The 25,051-nt window shown below is 33.7% G+C and overlaps 1 protein-coding gene across 10 annotated transcripts in view; it reads left to right on the forward strand.

Annotated features, from left to right (window-relative positions):
* ULK4 (unc-51 like kinase 4) overlaps positions 1–25,051 on the forward strand; it is a 233,721-nt gene that overhangs the window by 66,030 nt on the left and 142,640 nt on the right. For all 10 annotated transcript variants that reach the window (XR_014953277.1, XR_014953282.1, XR_014953281.1 and 7 more), the window contains exons 25-30: positions 35–91; positions 3,115–3,166; positions 3,257–3,351; positions 11,581–11,632; positions 11,732–11,876; positions 16,848–16,940. Coding sequence is in view for 2 of the 10 variants with exons in the window: in XM_031503902.3 (XP_031359762.3) it covers positions 35–91; positions 3,115–3,166; positions 3,257–3,351; positions 11,581–11,632; positions 11,732–11,876; positions 16,848–16,940 (494 nt within the window). In the remaining 8 variants the exon portion in view is untranslated. The remainder of the gene's footprint in view (positions 1–34; positions 92–3,114; positions 3,167–3,256; positions 3,352–11,580; positions 11,633–11,731; positions 11,877–16,847; positions 16,941–25,051) is intronic.

Genomic DNA, 25,051 nt, shown 5'->3' on the forward strand with positions numbered 1-25,051 from the left:
TGTAAATTTTTTTTCTTTGGCCAATTTCAAATAGGTCTTTCGTCCCCAGATAGTCACAAAGGAGTTTCTTTTCAACTATGGCATCTTACTTGTAAGTATAAATTACAAGATAAATATTTTTACAAGATATACCTATGCATAAAATTTTGGAAGTTACTTTAATGAAATAAAATTACATAACATTTCTAAATTGGAGAAAGAAGTTTATTCTGAATGTATATTTTAAGCTTTGGTTGTATTCAAAACTTTCTATATAGTCAGAAAATGTTTTCTGTAGTAATCTATTTATTCAAAGGGAAACTCTGTACATATTTGATAAACTGAGAATTTCCTGTGTGCTTTATTTCTGAATAGTAAAGTTTAATTCTAAATTACATAGAATATTTTCTCTGTAATATCCTACTAGTATTTCATGAGGAGAAATGAAAGATAAATATTAATTAATCTGTATTTGAGGTATTGTTTCTTCTTGTCAACTTTTTCTTCTTGCCAGTACTTCTAAACTGTGTTTAGTTTATGAAAAGCTATGAAGATAAGATACTGAACTCGTGTTGACATTTACAACCTATTTCTGACATTACTGATAGAAAACAAACTTTTTAGCTGTGCCATTGGGTAGTACAGGAGAAATGAAGTAGTATAGTTCTTACATAATTTTCTTAAATGAAAACAATTGTTTATGCTAAATGAGAAAAAAAGGGATATTCTAAATTGCATATCAGATTTAAGCCAATACTTTTACGTGCAGGAGTTCATAAATGACAACTAGGTATTTATCTCCAAATAGCATAAAGAAATGGTTTGCTGCAAACAATAAGATTCAAGTTATGTGTTCAGATTAATTTCTCTTTCTCCTTTGACTCTTTATTCCAAGAAAATGTAGTTTAATTTATCTCTAATAAAATATTTGTGTAAAAATTAGCATTAGAATAATGAAAAAAATTTGAAACTGTAGATGTTGAATTACAAAGCTCTTTCTCCCTTTGAAGCATTTCAAACTAGCAGTAGATTTATTAGTAGTTTTTAGTCAACCTTCTAGAAGGTGAAATTCTTCTGTCAACAATATAGGTACAATGAAAGTTTTCTTTTGATGTTACTCCAGGTTGTTTGAACTACTGACTAAGGAAGTCAGGCTAGTTATAGTAGCACAGCTTTCCTCTGAAATCAAGGAGGAGCACATTACTCAATGTTTCCTATATCTTGTCCTGCCATTGAAAAGGCAATTCAGGAACTTACATACACTGTTTAAATTTACACATGAAAAATGGAGGGACAGTAGTATATCTGAAAAATTAATATCAGATTTTAATCAATTTTATGTAACTGTGTTATGATATAACTAATATAATTACATCTGGAAGAATAACTATCCAGTATATCAGGCAACAATCTACTCTGGAAATTTGTGAAATTTGTGTTTAGCAACATTCCCACTGACACCTATAAAGAGACATTCAATCATCACCCTGTACTTTTTCAAAATACTGTGCTATAAATGAGGCCCCTAAGACTTTAGTGAGGCAGTCTTTTTGTTTGTTTTGTTCTTTTTTTTTTCCTGATTTATTCAATAGTCTTGTTCTTAACAGTAAGAAATTATGAGGAGTAGAAAGATGTGTGCTTTGGATCTGGATGGAAAAGAAGAGTTATTTTCCTGTAGCGGTTTTTCATTGAGAATTTCTTTTTTATGCTGCTTTGAAGTTACTTCCATCATCACTGTAATTTTCAGTAGTGTTGAGCAAAGAAATTGAGAGGGAGTCGGGACAGTCCTTTCATGTTTTCTGCTGTGAACAGAAGTACATGAAGGACACGCCGTGCCCCAAAGGCACAGATAATAGCAGGCTCCTTGTGGTGTGCACAGGGTACAGACTCACCTGTAGCAAAATACACATACACCATTTCTCTCCATTGCTTGAGAAACCCCAGATAGTTACATTTCTTTAAATCACACATCTTTTCCCTGTGTTTCTAATATACAATTAGTAAGCATTAAAAGCCAGAACAGTTTTTGCACCAACTATTTTGATGCTTTCAATTCAGTCTTGAGACTATGGTTGTGTGAAACTGTATAAAAATGAGCAAACAAAATAATTTGTTCTCTTCCAAATCAAGTTAAGTAGATAATACCTAGTAATTTTCTTCAAATGATCAGGAAGATAACTTTTTTTAATAGAAGCACTTGTTTTTTATTACTCTTTCTGAGGTGTTTTTACTAATGAAATATATAATTGGTTTCTAACTCTATTTTTAATTAGAGAAGAATCCTTTAGATGTCTCTTACATATTGTGAAAAAGATAACCCATGTAGAAACTTCTTCCATTTTAATATGTAATAAGGAAATTTTAATTGGTAGTGAAGTACAAAAGAATGCCATTTTCCTAAATACTACATTAGTAAAAAAGAGCATACTACACATTCTGCTGAGAATATTCCTTCCTTAGCAAGTCTTAATAACGTCTTTTGCATCCCAAAGAAATAAACAGCTATGCATAGAAATGAAAGCAGAAGAACAGTGGGTCTAATTGCTCAATATTTACTTAATTCAGATTATTAATATTTTATTGACTCTGTTCCTTAATATAATGACTAATTTAGGTGATTTTTAATAGAAAATTATATATGCATTTTTGCATGTTTTCTTGAGTGTAACTGCATCCACAGCGTGTATATGCATGGAGATCAAAAAGATGGTACAATAACAGAAAAATGTATTTTCTGAATGGTCTTTGGTCATTTTAATGAATTATTTTGAAATAGCCTTGTCCAAGGTAGTTCAAAGTTTTCTAAGAAATTATAGTTTTCTGTTAATAGTGAAGACATTTAATTACTGTCTATTTAGCTAAAATTATATATTTCTGATACTAGTCAGAGCAGTAATACTTAGTGTACTTGACATTCAAGGTTCCAAGAGCATTACAGAATTGCAAAATTATAACAGCTAGTTCATTGGTGCTTTCAGTTTTAGTTAGTTATGATGAAAGTTTATTCTAATGTAGGTGCAATCATTTTGTATTTACACAGTTTTTAAAATAATTTCTTGTTATAATTATTCAGTGATTATGCTTTTTAATTTTTTTTCCTGAAGTGTTTTAACATAAATGTTGCTTCTTTTGCAGGAGTTCATCAGATCAATAGATTCAGGAGAAACAATCCTGGATAGAGCAATAGGTGGGGTAACCTATGATATTGCTGTACTTTTAGACACAGATATTCTAACTATTGAATTTTATGAAGGAATATGATTATTTTTACCAACAGGGCAAGCTGCATCAGAAGAATTGATTAAGACTACTTTATTGACCTTTGAAGCAGTAACAGAACATCCCAGCTTGCTGATGACCCATCGCTTGACTGTAAGTCTGGCAGCAATTTAAATAGTTACAGGCTGATAGGCCTAACTTCATTTATAAATAGAAAATTTTGTAGATTTAGAAACAGTTGGTTTAAAATATACTGTGGTTCTGTTTGACAGGAAAAATACTTAGTGTTTATAGAGAATTTTCAAAGAAGCAGCAAGACATTCAGTTTTCTGTATTTAGCTGAGAAATTAGAGGGAGAATGAGAAGGATTTAGAGTTTAGAAATAGTAGTCCTTGATTCCGTGTTTCTTCAGCTTCAATGCAAATATGTTGCTGTATATTAGTGAAACTATCACGACTATTTATGCTTTTTACATAAACATATGCTTTTAACAGCAACATGCTTGGAAACACCACCTCTCAGGATTGGTCCCATTCTATCATATGAGGGGGGTAGTAGATATCAGTAGATATAATATCTACTGATGAGGTCATGAGTAGCAGTTATGGTGCTGGGGTTTTTCTGTTGTTGTTTGTTTACTTGCTTTTTTATGCCTAACAGATTTCTTACCTAAATACCTAAAAATTTCATTAGAATTACCAAACATACTGTAAGCTTCTTACATCACTGAGTTTTGTTTTCTTTGAAGTTGTTGGTTAAAACATTCTACCATGAACTAAGCTAGTTGAAGGCAGAACAATTAAGTTGTGAAATGGTTGTCAGCAAATCAGTAGGTCTGAATGGTAATCAATGTTTGACAAATCATCATAACTTGTACCAATGCATTTCTGTGCTTGAACTTTCGCCAAAATACAATCCACCATATTCACTGAGATGACCATTTGATTAAAATTTAATCTTATGTGTTTGTATTGGAATTAAGGGCACACGCTCAATATAGCACTTAGATCAAGAAAGACATCAGCAAATAAATAAGAATGAGGGATGTTAGGGATTGTGCTAGATAAGTATGGGTGATCTTAGAAATCAAGTGTTTTTAGGTTCTAATCGGCATGTATGTTAATTGAGTGTTTAGATTATGAAGTCTCAATAAGTGAAAATAGTAAAATGAATCCAAAATATTAATTGAAATTTTAAAAAGTTTAATAGGATTTCTTTTCATGAATGTTCACAATTGTGATATTCAAGAAAATTATCCTTATGCAAAAAAATCTAACCAATTAGTAGTCAGAAGGGAGATAGTACTGTTCGACTTACTTTAATACGGCAACAATGTCTTAGAAATAAATGTTAAGTATAGTTGACGTATGAATGCTTTCTGATATCCCCCTATATGCCTATCACCCTGCTTCTCCATTTATCTGTATCCTTCTAGAATCACCTCAGTTTAAAAAAATAATAGCTTTACTTTTGTGAGTTAGTGGTGTGTCTTATATTGACAGATATATGTACCATTTTTTATGGGGGTCCATCAGCATTGACTGAAATTGTGATACCTTGTATCAGCACATGAAATAAAATTCCTCTACCTTTTTCAACTTTGATGGTCTTGGATTTTCTCTGGAAGACAGAATTCCTCTTTACAACTCTTCTTCCCCTGTGGCCCTCCCCACATTTAGCAGAACATTTTCCAGGAGCCAGGGAGTAACTATCCTAATCTCTGTTAAGTAACCCACGGCCCACAGTAGGCGAGTTTGAAATATCTAGATTTCTGGGGAGCAGTTTACTTCAGTTCTTATATAGGAGGTTTTAGATGTTTATTTAAAATCCATCTGAACATATCGGTTGTATTGTTAGAAATAAAACTTTCTTCCTGACCAGTGATTGTTCAGTAATTCTGACACATACCACTTTTGTAGTTTCCCTGGTTTAGGTATAAAATTGTATCCTTATCAATGAACAGCTTTTTTTCTTTTTTTCTTTTTCTCTTTTTTTTTTTCTTTTTTTTTTTTAAGAAAATCTATTACTTCATACACTGATTTTCATAAGTAACAGTTCTTGCTATTTTAAAAGAGCCCTCTTGACACTCAGCAAATAGTCATTCAGACATTAAAAAAAGTGGAGAAATTGACTTCCATTTTGTATGTTAAATTCAAGAAATTGTCCATTGTAATTAATAATCTCTAACCACATCTGCCACTAGTGGTGCAAACAGTAATTAGTTTAATACTATTTACGAAGTCTAGTGTGCTAATTATACTTGAATGTACAGCATACATTACTTTAGAGGAAAGTGGTACTTCATCTTCTATGGTGCATACAGACTATTTTTGGAATTGCTGTTGCTCAAGGGATATCTTCTAATTGCTGCTGGCTGAGCATGACTGGAATCTATGAATATAAATTCCAGCACACGGCAGAACGTTGTGTTTTTTTAAAATGTTGAAGCAAGACATGTTCAAGCTTCCAGATCAATATTTAAGTATTACAGTGGGTAATAGGACACTCTTTTACTGGAGAGAAATTGAAATCCTACGCTGAGCTTGGAAGGATGAGCCTGGATTGCTCATTTAGGCCAAGTTGTTTACAAGAAGGATTTCTGGGAGTGAGGCTAGGTGAAGACCAAAAACTTCTTGAGAGGATGCAATTTTTTTTCTGCACTTATTGTGACATTGCTTTAAAATCTCTTATCAGAAATTAAATGCATTTCTAATAAAGTTTAATTAATGTAATAAAAAGTGGGGCTGTATTGAGCAAGCAAAACCAGAAAGTTTTTCATTTGAGTTCTGTTTTTAGTTTAACTAAAACGGAAATTTTTTAAACTAATGGGAATTTACAAGCAACATCTCAGTTTCATTCTCACTTTGAGAAGAATTACTTGTTCTGGATTTTAGTTTATGTTTGATTCACTTTTGTATTTGTACTTGTAATAAAGAAAATAAAATAAATTGTGGGGTTTTGTAGTTAAATTTCTGATGGGCATCAACTTGAAGTCAGTTATTGAGGAGATTAATTTCTGTGGAGACTGACTGTAGTAGATATTGCAAAGTGTGATAAAGTCAATGGAAGTTAATTGGCAGTGCTTAAATGAAAACCAGCAGTGAGCAGTAATTTCATTTTGCATGCAGATGTGTGCAATTCTACAAGATGTAAAGAATAACAGTAAGTGTGACTTGGTAAAATTTTACAAAACCAGATTTTCAGGTATGCAAATATGATGTTGAAGATCATGAAGAAGAGTCTGTATAGACTGGAGTGAAATATTAACCACAGTTTCTCAAACTGGTATGAGTCCAACTACTTGTTTCTTCCACCTACCTAAAATGTGAACATTATCTGAATTACTAAATTCAGATACTAAGTGTTATAATAATATTGATTTTCCAATTTTGGTTAAGATTTAGATATCATTAACTGGAAGAATTAATGCTGACTGTTGAATTTGCATCTTTCTATTTTGTGTTAAGTATGTATTTGCCTGAAAAGAGGACATATGCAAATTCAGATAACTTAAAACAGTGAAGAAGTTCATGATGGCAGACAATGGCAGATGATTCCTTTCTATACTCCAGCTAGCTCCCAAAAAATAATCTGTATACTGCAAATAAAATCTTCTACCCAAAACATTAAAGTTGTTCTCTGGTTAAGGCCAAAGTTGCCAGCAGTGATTCTCTTCCTCAAGGTTTTAAAAGTTTTAAAAATCAGACTAAAATAAAAGCACCTAGAACATGATGAGTTGCTTGATGGAAAGTCAAGGGAAAAGTCATATGACAGGGAAACCTGTTTGACAATATGAAAGTTATTAATTTCAAAAAAGATGAAAACACAAGGGTGAGAAACTTCTGCAAGTGCATGCTTTTTTCTTGATTCAGCATCAGTGTTCTTCATCCACAGGCTATTCTAACCACTGACATCTTAATTTTGTCAGTATAGGATGTGACTATATGAACACATTCTAGAGAATTTTTTACATCATATTCCCTTTTCCAGTAGATTAAAATACTACACTGCATGTGGCTTTCTGTCTATTAAGCTAATCCAGATGACATGACACACTTCATGAAACCCGTTCTCTACTAATTGACATATTGAGTCAGTCAGTCAGTGTTGTCTCTTCCCAGAAGTAAGAAGAAAGCCAAATCCTCAATGAAGATTCTGACGACTTTTAAATAAAAATTACAGAAGTGTCATCTTTCTTCCCAACCTATTCTAACATGTATTATATTATTTTTTCTATTACATTTTGAGAGATTACTGATTATATAAAACATTGAGGAGTGTGCTTTGCTTTGAGCAAATGCTTTGAGAAGTTTGAAGGCAGGAAGAAAGATGATTGTGGGTTGGAGCATATCTCTCATGAGGAAAGTCTGAGGGAGTTGGACCTATTTAGCCTGGAGAAGACAATTGAGAGGGAACTTCATTAATGAATATAAATATCTAAAGTGGGGGTTGTCAAGAGGATGGAGCCAAGCTCTTCTCAGTAATGCTCATACCTCACTAGTCAGTTTTCTTTGCAGAAATTATTCAGCATTATGGAGACAGATGTTCTGGTTCTGGATAGAATACTTGTATTTCCAGAAAGGTTTTGACAAAGTCATGCACCAAAGACTTCAAATTCATTAGTAGCCTTTCCCTCTTACTCACAGGCTAATCAACTTCTAACTAGTTAAAACTTTCTAAGTGGAGAATAGAGATCAGTTTTTTAAAAATTAGGTATTATAAGAGTGGTGTCTTACAAAGTTTTGTTGTGAAATGTGCTGCTAATCCAGAAAAGGAAATGAATAGGGAGGTGACAGAACTGACTGATGACACTGAATTATTCACAGTAGTGAAAATTAAAACTGACAGAGAAGTTGCAGAAGGTTTTTAGATTTGAGTGAAAGGAAAGTGATGACATGCAATTCAGTACTGATAAATGACAAGTAATGGACATGGGGTAAGTAATTTCTACTGTACATATGCAGTGTCCAACTCTAAACTACTTGTAACTTCCGGAAGTCTTTCAGCATTATTTTTCTATGGAAATGATAGCTTTATACCAAGGAGTAAAGAGAAAGACAACTAGATTATTAGAAATTACTAGTAAATTATCAAACAAAAAGCAGAAAACATTTTGCCATGGTGCACTCAGCTCTGAAATACTGAATGCAGTTGTGGTCACTCAGTCTCAAAGGGAATGAAGTCTATCAAGCAAAAGTACAGCTCGATGATGCAAGGAGGGTCTGAGTAGAAAAGAACTTCATATTGGAAACAAAATACTTTATAGTGTCTGGCATGAATGGCATGGGAAAGATGAATTGGAAATAATCATTCATGCTTTTTGTAAAGTAAGAATATATGGGAATCAAGTTAGCTGCTTTAAAATAAGCATGGATGTCTTCATAAGGCATGATTGAAGTGTAATATGCAGTGCTGTAAGTATTGTGCTAACAGTATAAATGTATTTAAGATAGGATGGGACAAATATATGGGAGAAAAGGCTAAATACAAAAATACAGATACAACATTAGATTAAGGAAATTTCTTAATTCAATAGGTACTTTTCTAGAAATTATGTGTGTGTTTTATGCTTGGTCTGTTTCTCATACTCTTCTTCTACCCCATTCCAGCTATCAGAAACAGGATTACCAGGTTTGAGCTATGGTTTTTTTTTGGTCCTGTACATTTATATTATAGCTGGGAGATGTGAATGTAGTGTATATGGAATCTTCTAGAATCCCATTGCTGTCTTGGGTAGGTAACAGCATAGTTATGGCAGCACAGCCTTGGAATGCCCTCATTACAGAATTATGCAGTGGTGACTTTGTGCAGCTAGGCATGTATCATGAACTGAATATCAGGCTATTTAAAAGGTGTTAGGAACTCATCTAGAGCTATAATCATGTTCAACCTTAAAGAAGAATAAAGAAGAATAATTTCCTTTTTTTGTTAGGCAATCTTAGTGATAAAGACTGAGACAAAAAACCTGTATCTGATTTATCTTCATGCATATATGAAGATTTGATTCCACAGAGATATCAGCAGCCATTCAAAAGAGGAAGAAAGAAATCCTTATTTGAATATTATTCTATTTATTTCAGTGCCAAATACTAGTACCATCCTTCTCTATACATAAATGACAGACACATTTGCAATTTACTGGTGAATTTGTTAAAAATATTTTATGTACTCTTGCACTTCAGTTTATTTCACCTTAATAATCACGTGCAAAGTTCATACCTTGTTTACAAATTTATTTGCACATTAGTGAAAAACAGTGATCCAAATGGCATGGAGAGAAGATTAGGGTTGTGGAGTTAGAAGTATCTAATTTAAGGTTCATATAAAATTTTATATATTCTTCCCCCTTCAGCATATGCATTCTGATATGCTTTTGCACAACAAAATAATTTTCCATAGGATTAGTGCTTCATTTAGTTGATCTCCCCACCATACTGAACTGACATGAGGCAAACACCTTCTATGGAGAGCTCCTTTCTAAACAGTTTCTTTACTAAAACTGAGGTTTGTGTTAAAAAAAAGTTCAGGATAAGCTACTATAGTCATTTAAGACCTAAAGAATCTTGTGTACCATAACAGTTGAAAATACGTTTATCTTAGAAAAGACTTATGACTGGCTTAACTACATTCACTAATGTGGAAAAACTACTGTTAATGCTAGATTAAAGTGAAAGAAGATGATAAGTTTTAGAAATTGAAATTGCATTGTACTGTTGTATACTGTCATCTTAATCAGTGTAAGTTTGAGTCAATGCTCCTGCTGTTGAGTGATGAATTATATCTAGGGACTCTAGGTTGGTTCAGATAATCGAGAGCTGCTTCTTTTCCTCTTTTCTGTTTCATACCTTTAATTTACCACTTACATGTGCTTCCTCATTTGAGAAACTTTGCAGTAGTTGAAATGGTTTCTTCAATTGAAAGATCTCAGGTACAGACAATTTTTTCCTACCTCAGTGGTATGTTATAGCTGATACATTGCCATTTGTAGAAAGGCTTAGAAACCTGCTCTAATGGAGTTGTTGGAATGCGTTGCAGTTTTATTATTTAACCAAAAAGACAATGAAATATTTCAAAATTATGAAATGTTACAAAATTCACTGCATCTAGATGTATAACTTTATCTATGTATGTATATAACATTATCTAGAAAGGCTATTTGTAGTTTGCAGAGTAGTTTGGCTTCCATACGTCAAGCAGAATCCTTTTGCTTCTTTAATTAAAAGTCTGTAACAAAAGCATGAAAAAAACTAAGGTAAATTAGTCCCTTAATGTCAGAGATTGATTTAACAGAGTTCACCAACCAGCAATGAAATAGTTGCTAACTGCAGTTATTGCTGGCTAGAGGCTAACTTCAGTTAGTGACCCTTTTCATACATACTTTCAACTTCTATAGATGTTTCTTATTAGTAGCCGCATGTATCAAGGGAAATTTTATCTTCTCATATTAATTACTGAAACAAAACACATGGGAGATTGTAATGCAGTCTCGTTACGCCAAATCCTGTCCACCATGCAGTGAGAATCTACACAGCAATTTTCTTTGTATAAGTAAATCCTTGGACAAGGTGTGCATCCATGATGCATGCTTAAAAATTGCAGGGCTGTCCATCCATCCTCTTCCCAAAACCCAAGCATGACATGTCTAACAGTGATTTAAGAATTAGAAACTCTCTTACAGAGAAGACTAATAATAATACACTATTTTTGTAATTGAGCCATAGCCTAGTTTATCATCACTTGATTTCAAATGGAGCTAAGCTGACTAGTCCTGTGACAGATGACAGATTTGTATCAATACCCTCATGGACAATAAAAAGTTGACTGGATTATAGTTTTCATAGTGCAAGTCTTCAGTAATGTAAATTTACATTTTAGTGAAAGACTGTGTATTACCAGAAGGGAAGAAGTTAAAATATTTTCAAGACTCCATATTAAGCTTAGGGATATTTCCTTAGAGGTAATACATATTTTCTGATGTATTTTAATTCTATGCCATTCTGTTTTTCATCTGAACACTATTCAATGATTAGTTTATGGATTAAAGCATGACAGTTAGATACTCTAATACTTTCTTTTTCTTAATATCTTACATCTGCACTGAATTGTGTACTTTAAATTAAAAGTCCCTGTCAGTGAATTATACCAAAGTTGCTGTATTTCTCTGTATAAAAGTAAATTAATGTCTATAATTTTGTGGCAGTTTACTAGAGAAAAATTAACTTGGTGGCTTTATAAGAGTGATTATGGCTGAATTTCCATGGTTATTCAACTCTTTTTTTAAGGACTTTAGCAGCAAAATAAACATAGATGATAGTGTATCTCTGTTCTATCTTTTTCCTCTGTGAATTATCTAAGCCACATCTTTCTAATTCTCTGTTTTAGGTTGAAGACTCTATTGTCCCACCACTTGTTTCTTTGGTCCACAGTCAGAATGGTAAGTATGCAGACACATCAGCTACAGTTTCCATGAATTCCACACTTTGTTTTAATTATATTTCAGTGTGGTCACATTCTTGGCACCTTTATTTTCAAGTGGAATGGAGACTCTTCAGCTTGCGGTTGCTCTCAGAAACCACATCAGTGCTTTTAAGCCACAAAGTCATGGGTGAGGAGAAAGGGGAGAGCCTCAACTCGAACAACAAGCTTCTGTCTCTCATTAGAGATTTACTGCTGCCTCAGTAAGTATAATATTGCTCCTGTAATGGGGAATAACTTGATATGCAAACCACTTTGACAGTGTATTTGTTTTAGCCATCCTTTCTATGTTTAAATGACAAAATCAAAAGGGGAATGGCAATTAACTGCTGCCAGATTTCTTTCCCTAACATCTGCTCCTAGGTTTATTTAGTATTTTTTCATATGCAACACAAACACAACTTCTGTGTGATACTCATTTATGATACTGTGCCTCTGACTACTTTTGGAGCAAAACAGGATTCCCTCTAGCTTCTGGGCTGTGATTTAAATGCTTCTCTTTGTTCTTCTAATAAAGTCAGAACATTCTTACTACATATTTTTTATCTATTTTGGATATTGTACCTTTATTTAAGATGTTCTGAAAGCATATGGAATGGCATACAACTTTTTTTGAAGGAACAGTACGCCATTGATTAATCCTTTATGGTCCACCCAGAAGTTCTTGCCTCTAAATTGCTGTCCTTTCCTGCTGCCCCAAGCAGCAGAAAAACCCTACAGCAAAGTAGATGAAACTACAGTCTGTAGGCCAGATGTGGCCTGGAACTTCATTTATGTGCTTTATGGTCAAATCAGGCCTCTCATTTCATGCTGACTTGCAGGTGAGCATAAAGAGGGCTCTCTGTTATGCACATGTTCACTGTGAGCTGGTAATGTGTGAGTAGAGGGAAGGAACACAAGACAAGTACAGTAGTGATGAGTCATCTGTTGTATTTTACATTATTCTAATAATGCTGCAGTGTATTTTCCTCAGTGTATGTGGTCCTCAAAAGTTTATAATGGTCAATACTTAGCCCTAAGTGAGAAAATGGTTTGCCACCCCTACATTAAATAAGTGGAAAAAGGCTGAGGGACTGAATGAATGCTGGATTATGATCAGAAACTCAGTATCTTTTCCAAATATAAGACTTTCTCTGCTAATTGAGTAATGTTCTTACAGTTTGTGGACCAAAGTTTTATCCATGTAAGGTGTTTAGACTTTTCTCTCTGACAGAGAATTGGATGGAAATCCTTCAGTTCTGTAGAGAAAATTACTTCAACACCTTTCTTCAAAATTTTTTCCTCTGGCAAATGTAGGATGTATCAGTACAAATTAAAATGGCAACTGGAAATAGTATTTTTAAAATGGAGTATATGCATTATTAAAGGGTGTCAGATACTTTTCTTCAGATAGGGGAAGAGACCTGAAGTCAAAGGAGAAGGGGTTCTGTGTTTGCTCTGAAGCTTGGCCTTTGTAGACACATTGACCGAGGGATGTATGCTTAGAGGGATGTGTCGAGCTAATTACAAACTAGAAGGAAAGCAGCCAATAGACTTTTGTATCCAAGTTTTCTGGCTCAATTGAGTGGAAGAGCTTTTTGCCCTGAGGCTAAATATGATCCTATTTTGGGGACTTTAAGATGTGAGATGTGTCATCTTAGCATGTGCTGTGTGGCAGATATATGAAAAAGGGTCTTACAGCAGCTCAGAATCTTGAATCCAGGGTTTAAGTAATTCCTGCATCAGTTTCCCCATCTCATTAGTAGAGATGAGAAGGGAGGAGTTCTGAGAGTCAGTGTAATCTACTTGTGAAGATAGTGTAAAGTTCTATCCCAAGAAATATAGGTTATTTGAAAACTTGGAATCTCTTGAAACTGAGATAGAACATTGGAGGCTGAAGAGCTTTTTGCTGATACTGTTTAGTCTTTCTGTTGCTGGGTAAGGGGTGGGAAAGAATCTGACTCAGCTGGGGGACAGTCAGAAGAGGTATGTGATGGTCATTTGTTCATGGGCAGTCTGTGGAGGAAAGTAGATATTTCCACCCCTTTTGAATCTACTGAGAGCTGTTGTATATAGAAGGGAGTGACATCTGGTTTTAATATGGGATGTTCTTTTTAGGGAAGATTGTAATCTTACACATTTGTGTGTATATTTTATTCCTGTAAATATACTTCTCAAATTAATTTGTTTAAATTTAAAACTGACCCTTGAAATAGAATGTGGGTCACTATGCATTAAATATAAGTAGACTTCATTTTGGGATAAATGCAGGAATGCAGTGATTACTACTTTTTTCTCAGCTTCTGCATCATCAATAAAATGATAATTCCGTTAAATAATATAGATCACAGTGTTAGCTTCCTCATACAGTTTTGATTGAATTGAATGAAATAGTGTCATTAAATTTCAGTTCATTGAAAGATTATTTTCCTGAATGTTTCATAAGCAAAATAAAACCTGCAGCTATAGACAGTGAATAGATGGCAAATGCTTTATATCCAGATTTTTTTAATCAAAAATTGAAATATCAGCTCTATTTAATTTTCATTTCCAATATTCCTACTTACCTGTCATTAAAAACTGAGCCAGAATCAGCAAAAAGAGAGAATTGTGTAAATAAAGTTATATTTCATTTGAAGGTTTGTGTAGCTTGTTCTCAGTAGACTACCAAGCCAGTTCTGCAAGTATGAAATCCAGGATACTTGACATAATATTCTTTTTTTAAGAGCTTAAGAGAGTCTACATCCCTAAATGTTTAGTTCCTTTTGTCAAGGTTGTTTATAGAAAAGATTGACAAAATAACTTCTTACAGTACACAAAACCCTGAAAAATGCCCTCTACAGCTACTGTTACTAAACTGTTCTGTTTTAAGTGGCAGTGAAATAATTTGATGACTCATTCATTTAAGAAAGTATCTCAAGCATGGTAGATTATCCCTTCTGAGACGATTCATATATTCATAGCTTCTAATGGCCTTTATTTAGTCAATGTGTTTATATTAATTGCTAAGACATTGGCTCTAGTTATCTGCATTTTCTCATGTGGTATTTGGTTTGATGGATCACTGCACCTTCCCTTAGAAATGTCCTTTCCTAGTATTGTTTTGGGGGAGGGGAGAAGAGAGTTTCAAGGAAAAGGAAATGAAGTGAGGCTTTTTTATTGAACCTCAAGAAATTAGGATGCTAAGTGTGCTAAGTAATAACACTGTCTCTCAAGTGTAATACATACAAGGCTTAAAACTGTTAAGGTGAACACTGTTTAGGGATCATATTGATGTGTTTATATAAACAAGTATATTGCCAAGTGGCAGATTTTTAAGCTAGCATGGCTGATTAATTTGTTACTGCTGTTAGGAATTGTAGTTTTGAAGATTTAAATCCAGGTCTTATGCAGTGAAGGATGACTTCTGGCATCTGAGTCACCTGATAGCATCTTTGATTGCCTAAGAAGATTTAGTTATGGACTCTGAAAAAAATAAAATTGCAAGTCCCATTATGTTATATTGCTCATGTGTAGGGCTCTTGAAATCAGTGTTTACATATGTTTTACAGTCTTTTCTTCTTTTATTAAGAGACTTTTTATTGACCAGTGAGAAATTGTTTTCTTTGAAGAACTGGAATCTGTTCTTCATAAAAGAGAGAGTTTAATCACTAAAGACCTGAAGACATGACTTCTAACTGATAATTCTGAAGATACTCTAATCTTCAGAATTATCAGTTGCAATCCTACAGTGGCACACTGAAGTATGTAGTAGCCATGACACATTGTCCCTAGGGTGTGTGCTTGTGTAGGAGTGTTAGCCCTTGTGAGGGAACTCGCACAGGCTACATCAAGACTGCATGACTGGTGTGCTTGTCCCTCCTCAAGCAAACATCTCCCTCTAGATTTCCTTCCTGCACATGTTAGAGTGCTAAGGTGTGGTGCCTACAGAGCAGGGAAGAGCTAATACATAGTAGGAATATGCTAGCATGAAGGTGGTGGGAAGTGATTCAGATTCCTCTGTTCAGACAGCACTAGGGATCTCAAGATGTGAAGTAAAATTTTCAGCGATTTGCATGAGTCCCCCTTCCTCTTACCAGAACACTACAATTTTTTTCTATTTGTGGAAGCATTTTGTTGCTCATAACACGGTAACATACCCTGTTTCTTACAAATAATCCTTTCATTTGTTCTTGATTTAGTCTTTTTTCTTTTGCAAATTAAGTGATTTACACTTCCTGGTCTATTACTTCCACATATTTGTTCTGACATAGCTGAGTCTGGTTTTCTATGCTTGCATCTTTCTTTCTCACTTCCCTCATTGTATCCTACTGACATCCACATATATTTTTGTTTAAATACAGTAAAATTAGCAACATGTGTTGGGTGGGTATCACTAGAATGTTTGTAGCAACAGCCAAGTCCATTTTGTTTCTCAACAGGCTGTTTTCCCTTACCAAGGTTTCTATGAGGTGATACTTGGAAATGTTTCAAAGAGGTTTTTCTTGGTTTTTTTTCTGCCACAGCTCTCAATAAATATTGTTTTGGAGTACTTCTATATTCTTCTGGTTTGTATGACTTGGAGAATGAAGTATGCTGTAGTGAAAGCAATATTTTTTGAAATTTGATATAAATATAAATCTCAATCTGAGTTTTTCTCAATTTTGATAAAAATAACTGTATACAAAATATTGAGCTTAATCATATATAATTTGGTCGATAATCTTCTTAAGCACTTAATAAATCTTCTATCTGATATTTTGAGGCTTATTTACTACTTGTCTCTTGAAGAATAGATTTTTAATGTATAAAATAATATAGATAAATGAATAAGTCTTGAAGGTGACTGTTTTATAAATATATTTTACTATAATTTATAGTTACAAAGCATGAATGCTTTATATCTATAACCTGCACATCTATATATGTACATATATATATATATATGCACAGAAGCATGTGTATAGATATTTTATAATTGTGTCTCTCTTTCTAAAAATGTATTCTCTTATTAATGCTGCTTTTAAATTTAATCTGATGCTGGTTTTAAAATACTGTTTCTAAGTGAGTTTTGTTTGTTGCTTTGTACAATTTGAAACAGCCTTGTATTTCCTTTGTAGTTAAAAAGTTTGGAAATGGGAAATGATGAATTTTTATTATCAGTTTTTGGTGTATATCTCTTGATTTTTTTTGCCCCACTTCACCTTGCCTTTCAGGTATGAGCACGTTCTGCTGGCTCCAGACCCAGTACCAATGTATGCTCTGAGACTGCTGGTGGCCCTGACTGAGCACAGCCCTGCTTCTGTGAGGTAATACAACTACATATTCTCTGTTGCTCTCGGTTCCTTCTGTTTCAATTTCTCCTTTCCTATTAGGGATCAGCAATAACAGTTCTCACTATTGTACTTCTTTGACTAGCACTATGATTTAGAAAAATCATTGGAGAGTGTTTGTTATAGAACACATATCTTTTGTGTCAATTTTTTTACAATCCTGGTTATTTTAGTCTGGATTTAGCCAATGAAACACTAGAGACAAAATCTGAATAATTTTAACATTAAAATTATCTTTAAAAATGTAAATAAACCCCAAACTAAACATAAAACATTATCAAAATTGTTGTTCAACGAAACATATTTGTGACTAGGACAAAGGTGGTGTGATTGTTAAATGTTTACACCAGTCAATTCACTTGAAAATGGGTCAATTATCCTGCAAATATATCTACCCTTAAAATTCCTAAATACAAATTTTAATTTTTGGTATAGGTAGACTCAGTATGTTTAGAAGTATCTTAATATCTCTTCCTTCTTGTTCCAAAATTTAGACTGTGATGGAGAGAAATAAAACCCAACTGTGTCATAAAACTTAAAGTAATAAGAAAGGATCTCTCTGTCTTCCTGGATATGCCCAAAAAATGTGGTTATTCTTGTCATTGGCCATTGTCTATTTTTGATGTCTGATAGTGTTATGGCTCAGAGGTTGCTGAGCATTGTTCTGTCTTGCTTTGATTGAAATGAGCACAAGAAAAAAAAACCAAGGAAATTTAATTTGCTTTCCCACTTTTTATTACAAAAGATGAAACATCCTCTTTTAATCTTTTATGATACTATTAGGAAAGGTGCTTTAATATATTAGTAGAGTACAAATTAACTAAGAAATAGGGAGGCTTGAGATTTTAAATGTTTTGAATTGTATAAAACAGTTCTCATTGTAAAGAAGCTGTTTATGCTACTGTAGGATTTTATGTATTCTAAAAACAAGTACAACAGCTTTTCATTTTTAGATTTAACCCACAGATATTCTAGTACTTTAAGGGTTATGAAGAATACTTCTGTAACCAGAATGCTGGTTATATTAGCAGCACATTTCCTCTCCCTACTGAATTTGCTTGATTTGAGAAATCATATGTATTTGCCATTATATATGGCACAATCTACTACTGTAGGTAGATTGTGGATGCACACTCATCCTCCTGGTCATCTGGCATCACACAGGAATTTTTTTCTCAATATTATTAAAGAGCAGCTGTGGATATTCAATGAACTATTAATAATTTGAAATACCAGTATGTCCAGCACTCTTATTTAAGAACTGGCTATCAGATTCCAGATTCTAACCCATCTGTAATTGTTATGTTTCTCAAATACTTTGCAAGTCCTCTTTTACTTTCACTAAATCATTTGTTTGGCTGGGTTTCTAAAGGAGCACAGTTTAGGCAATTCCCTTGGTCTATCTTTTTATTTATTCTTTGGCTTCCAAATAAATTTTACAGGAAGTAGCCAATGCTTCAAAAGCACAAGAGAAGTAAATAATATATTTGTATTCATACAAATGGCTGGTGAACAAAATGGAAACTATATATGTGCTGTAGTGAACACTATATCACAGTTGGTTCTGTTTTGGTTCAATGAGTAATTAATCAGTATTCATGAAGCTCAAATTTACTCAAGATATATGCTTTCTTTTGCTCCTTTAATTAGACAGATGGAAAGTATCTGCAAAAATTGTGATGGGGAGTAAATAAATAACACTGGACACAAATCCTGTGGGAATTAATTTCTTCTGGGTGGAAAAACTCTACTGCATTTTAGTCCTGATGAGAATGATGTGAGTCTCTGCATTGAGTCTCTGTGGCTTCTTCAAGCTTACATTTTATCCACAATGCCTGGTTTTCAAGTATGGATGCTTTCTCCTGCAATTTTAAATGAATGAAAGTGGTAGTAGCAAAAAGATTGAAAAATGACAAATTGTTAAATTAGTATTTACCTCGCTGTTGCAATATGTTTCGAAAATAGTTATTAATAATATTATTTTGAAGTACAGAGTGAATTGGGAGTAGGATAAGGGCTAGTTTGTTCCATGTTTTTTTCATGTGATAGCTTGTTCTCAGACATGTTCACCTAACAAATTCTCTCTTTCTTGCTCTCTCTTTATTAATTGTACAAATTTTCTTGCATCTCACTCTTCTTACCATCAGCTCAGGATTTACCTGTGTGTTTCCTGACAGAGGCATCTTCATTTGAACAGTTCTTATTTTAGCACTTGAAAGGAGACAGATGCACTCCAGTTTTTTTTTTTAATTTGCTTTTTTTCACAGCTGATACTGTAAATTAGCTAAATTGTGATATCAGAGGAAAGACATTTCATCTTTTTCCTACTATTTTTGGACATTTCTGTTTTCTATTGCAGGTTGTTATATATAGCCTAAACACAGATATTCAAATACAGTTATGTTTTTCATGTTTTTTAAGCTTATGATAAAATACTGTAGTTACAATGCGTGTTTTGAATTCCTTTGATTAGCATTTTACGAGAATACAAAACATACTTTGTACTCTTTGCCATTGCTCCTCTGTTGAGGTAATTTTTAAAATTCTCTGTTGTGGGAGCTCTTCCATTCCATTGCTTTTCAATTTAGCAGTGAAAAACTCTAGTGATATCCCATTAGTGTGTTGCAGAATTAGATCTCTCACCAACATAAGTTCTCCCTTGTATAAAATGTAGCTGTAAAAGACCCCAGCTTTAATGTGTTTTTGTGGACACTTAATTATTTGGACATCTGATCATATGAGCATCCACAGGAAGAAAATCCAGTTTCAGAAAAGGATGAGTGTTTTCTTGTCTGTTTTGACCCCTTTTACATCATACAATTGCTGTCTGATACATCATCACTTAGAGTTTTTTACTAAGAAAATAGTAGATATTGGAAGAGTGAGCTTTGAACCAAATTTGTCCATCAGTTGCCTGTTTTATACTTGGCTCAAAGCAAATAGTCTGACTTTAAACCTTCTACTAGTATTCTGTTGTGGCTCTCCTACAAACCTATTACTTTGTCTACTTCAAGAATTTTTAGTGGTTTGTGACAAGAAAAACTGTGAACATTAAAGCCACTGTGAGAATTAAGAGCAGAGTTCATATTTAGCTATAGCAAGACTGCTGATTTCAAAAGAAATCACTAATATTAAGGATAGTTAAGGAAAGTTTAGCTTCAGTGAATTTCTGGACTACTGTAAATTTGCATTTGTTTTTTCCCCCTTTGCATTTATTGCTCATTGGTGAATTGTACCTGTGTAAAGAGTTTTTGGAGGAATAGAACTTCTCACAGTGGGAGCAAATGTCTGCAGCAGTCTGAGGTGTGATTTAACTATGCAAAATCTGCATTTAGAAAGAATAGTATCATAGGTAATTTGTCCTTTTGTATGTGTTTGCCAAATTAATGTATAGGTTATATGCATGGTAGGAAGTCAGACGTAATCTATAACGGGTTAGGGGGTTTTCTGGTTCCTGTTTTGAGTCTTTTATGCTCTTTGCTGTGGTCTGTAATGATCAGATTGCTAGGTTTTTTCCTAGCAGTGAGGTTTCTTTGTGAATTTCTTAGTTTCTCTTAAAAAAATAAGAATTTTTTTAGGTATGATATACCTAAACCTACATGATATACCAGTTCACTGCTCTAAAATGTTTTGACTGTTGTAATAGAATCTATACTGTGCTACTCCAGGAAACTTACACTGGATCATGGTTCTTAAGCTGCCTTTTTGCCTTACAAAGAACCTTACGAAATGTAGCTCTGCGCTCTCTTAGGCAGCTACGTGGCCTACCTTGAGTCAGGAACTCATAGCATTTGGTGATATTAATATATCTGAAAACTAAACCTTCTAAACTATGGAGTCTGAATTTTATGGCTTGCTAAAATAGACAATTTTGGTTTCAAGGAAGAGAGCCAGTAAAGGTAATAGAATAGAAGTGGAGGGAATATCAGCTATTGCATCAGATAATGATCATGGAAGTGGGACACATTCCAGTATTCTATTAAGGGCATTTCCTGAGGGAGAAATACCTAACTAAAAACTAATAGTAAGGCACCCTTCTTAGATATATGATGAAGAACGGGGGACCAAATTAAGTAACCTTTCTTACCTCCTGTCCTTAAAAATAAATCTTCCAGACAAACATTATGCTGCATTAAAAAAGATGAAAAGTCATCAGAAACCAAAACAGGAAGCTGCTGAAGAGCAACAACAAAAAAATCTGCTGCTTCTAAATGCCATAGATCTAGTACCTGTGAAGATGATAGATGGATCAGCCTCATACATTGCAGCATATTGTCCTGACTAATCAAAGTGACTGTCATAGTGTCTTTGGAACCATCCAAGAATTGTCCAAATTTCAAACTTCATTTTTGCTACTTTTTGTACTTGTGCATTATCTGTTAAAGACCATTAAAGACACTTTTGAGGGTTGGTGTTAGGCATAAGTTGATAATCTTTTCATACACTATTATGATCTACATCAGTGTTTAGTTGCATTTCACTATATTCTGAAATGGTCTAAATTCTTACCCTTGATTTCAAAAAACAAACAGTATAAAAACCCAAACAAACCCCAATCAAAACCCAAACTTTTTGGAGGTCAATGTTTTTAATCATTTGTTGGTGTTGTGCATGGATTGTCTTTGAACCTGATGTAGTTTCTTTGCCATTATACTAGAGGTCTAGTGCTTTAGTGCTTTCCTTGATTAATATGGGCTCATATTAATTGCTTTAAAATACTTTGTTCTTCTCATTAATCATTTTAATTTCCTAGTTTAGGGTTGAAATGCTCACTTGAAAAAGTAGATCTATTTCCTTCTATATTACTTCTCTGGTTTTATGTGTTGTTTTACTTTCTATAATGAATATGAATAAAATAAAATGGAGTTGTTCTGATAACAGGTAAGCCTTAGGGCCTAGACCAGCTGAACTGAGCAGCAGAACTACATGTTAGAGGTGTACAACATTAGTGAGAAAATCATGATCCAGATGGATTGAGAGAGATTGCCAGAGGATGAAACTGTTTTATTAGAACTTTAGGGAATGTATATGTAGATTTAGAACCTGATTTTGGTTTTGATTATGCTAGTTTCATGTCTGTGGAAATTGAGTTGTAAAAACCCAGATTTTTCTTTTAGAGAAGTAATGCTAATATAAAACAACAGAGAATTTTTATGATCTTGCTGTTTCTATTGTTTGGTGTAATGTTTGCATATATGCTGCTTTACTGAAAAACATCAGGCAGGAAGACTTGCCCAGAAACAGACTCCTGAAATGTTAAGTTTTGTGTCAACTAATAACATTGTTGTCAAGCCACACATCATTGTAATTCATATCAAAGGCAGTGGTCAGAGTTCATTATTGCAAGGGAGTTCTCATAGTCTAGTCATGTACAGACTGTAATACTAATCACCATTTTTAATGTAAAACACAACTCCTTAATGTTACATTTTATAAAAGCTCCCCTTTAGTAAAGAAATAAGCTATTAACCTTAAACCTGTAATTTTGTTTCCTTTTTCGTGTTGCTGATCAATTACTAAATGCCTAACTTGTAAAAATGTGAGAGAAATATTTGATGTTACTGTTAAGTGAATTTTTGAAAAGACTCGTGTTGGAAGGTTCAAATGATGTAAAGCATTAAAAAGGAGCAAAATACCATTAATTCATGAGTTTTTTTACTTTCAATAGTGATTTTTTTGTTTTGTAAATATAAGTACCAAATGAGGAAGAGTCAGCTGGTTGGGTTGCTACAGCTGGAGCTGCAGACTTGAGTGAATTCAGTTCTGCCATGAATCATCTGTTCAGCATGAAATAAATCTAAACCACTGTCCAGTCCATTCTCTTGTGTTCAATAGTAGATGCCCAGAGAAGACTACAGGAAAGAATCAAGGGTGTGGGAATATGTTCTGGAGGCATTCACATCCGCCTCTGAGGGTTTTTTTCAGAACCCATGTAAGATGATGTTGTGTTCTGTAGGTGGTAGCTATTGAGGAGTAATCTTCATTTCATTTATGTGGACTGAAAGAAATATTTCACAAGTTACTTTCAGCATAAATAGTTATTCTATAACATAACCACACGTATATAAAGATTTATCATCTTCAGGTATTTTCTTTGTATCTCTTTGTCTGATCTGATCACTTACCATTTAATTTTATGCCATCATCTTACAGTTAAGAAGAAGCACACTTCTTCATAAATTTCTGGAATATTTTCTCCTTTAGCTGTCTCCCACAGCCTTTGCAATGTGAACAGTCATGCCTATTTTTTAAGAGCCCTTAGTAGGGTTCAAAAATCTGTCATGGATTTGACATTTCATCCCTTTAAAATTAATGTCTTTGTTCTTGCTTTGTGCATGTCCACCAGTTCTGGTTTGTGGAATAATTTCTACTCACTTTGTTCAGCTTAGAATGTCTGTAATACCCAGATTTCCACACCTTCCTATCCAACTTTTCCCTAAAGATTCTCTCTAATAACAACACATTTTCTGTCTTTTTAAGGTATCAAACCTGTAACAAAAAGCCTTTGGTGTTTAGTGTCCTGGAGTAGGTTTTTGTTTTTCAGGAAAGTAATTTAGGATTCCTTAGGAAAACAGATGTCACATATTGTTGGAAAACAAGACTGGAGGCACAATCTCATTCTGAAAGTTGTTAGTATATTAAAAATTCAGATTGTACTGATAGCAAGTCTTTTAAAATCATATCACCAGTTATTTTGAGCCAACACTGGTTATTTATGTATAGTTTTAAATGAGATGGAAATAGTGTTGTTGTTTACTATTATAATTTGCATATGTATATCATGAATTCTGTGTGTTTTCCAAGCAGGGTAGCACCTAATTTAATATAAATTATGTAACAGTCTATGAAGAACCAAAATACTTTTGCTTTAGAATAACATTCTATGAAATAAATCCCATAGCTAATCTCCTTTTTCACCAGCTTTAAAACAATTCCTTTGTAAAACTATGTACGACAGCAGTGAAGAGTGTGATAAAGTCACTCTTCTGCTTGAGCACATGTATGCAAAGTTGGGATAAACCAGCTTTAAGCTCTGTTATAATGCAGTGCTTGATGTGACTTTATACTTTATCTAATTTACGTGTATAATTTTCTTTCAAGCCTGCAGCTTTTTATTGTTTCAATCATAAAAGGTGGCGGGTGACCTTTAAGAACAGACCTATTGGTTCTAGTTTTGTCTTAGTTTATCTCAGCAGAAAGTATAGCTGACTTTGTAGTGCTGTAACAATCAAGACCACTTCCACTGTTGGAAAAGAATTGTTTCATAATTTACCCTCTACCACAAAAGAATTTTTCTAGGTTCTGCCTAAACTAGAATTGCTTGGCTATTCTTGATATTTGATTGTATTTTACTACTAATGTGTTCACAGTTTAAATGCTGCTTATGTAGCAAAGTGAGCAGCTTTTGCTGGGATAAGTTCTTCCAATAAGCCCTAAGCATAAGCAGGCTTGTGCGGGCAAAACTTCATTTTGTCAGTATGATTGCTGTTACAGTAGCTGCTCTTTTTGGGAGTCTGTGGTGTTTAAATGACTTTCTTTATATTCAGTATTGTTATATCTACATCAGCAAAATTCTGTTTTGCAGGCATGGACTAGGCTTTTAATTTAACTAGTAGATTTGGCTCTGAAAATGAACCTCAAATATAAGTCTTCCTATCTGTAATTCCGGGACTCTCTTATGACCTTGCTGTGTCCAAGCTGCCATAACTGTCTATTTAAGAGTTATTAGATGGCCCAGAAGAGATTAGCTTTCAAGTTCTCCTGACCTATTAAAGTAATTTGTTTCCATTGCATATGGAAAGAATTTTCCCTCAATTTAATAAAAAGAGAAATTGTCCTTAAATTTAAGCGTCTGTACTTAGAAATAATGAGTTTCTTTCCTTACCTAAACTCTTTTCCCTCTGTTAAGTGTTAACATTTCTGTGTGCAAGAAAAAATGAACACATTTGTTTGAACAAGGCTATTAGCTTTGCTAAATGTCTGTATGTGGTTGCATAAAAGGATACTGTTTTGTTATGTTTTGAACAGTTTAGTGGATGTATTTTACTTGTCTCCAGGTCTATATGTACAGGTCTACTGTACAATGC

The sequence above is a fragment of the Lonchura striata genome, chromosome 2, assembly GCF_050655825.1.
Source record: "Lonchura striata isolate lonStrDom1 chromosome 2, ASM5065582v1, whole genome shotgun sequence".
NCBI lineage: Eukaryota > Metazoa > Chordata > Aves > Passeriformes > Estrildidae > Lonchura > Lonchura striata.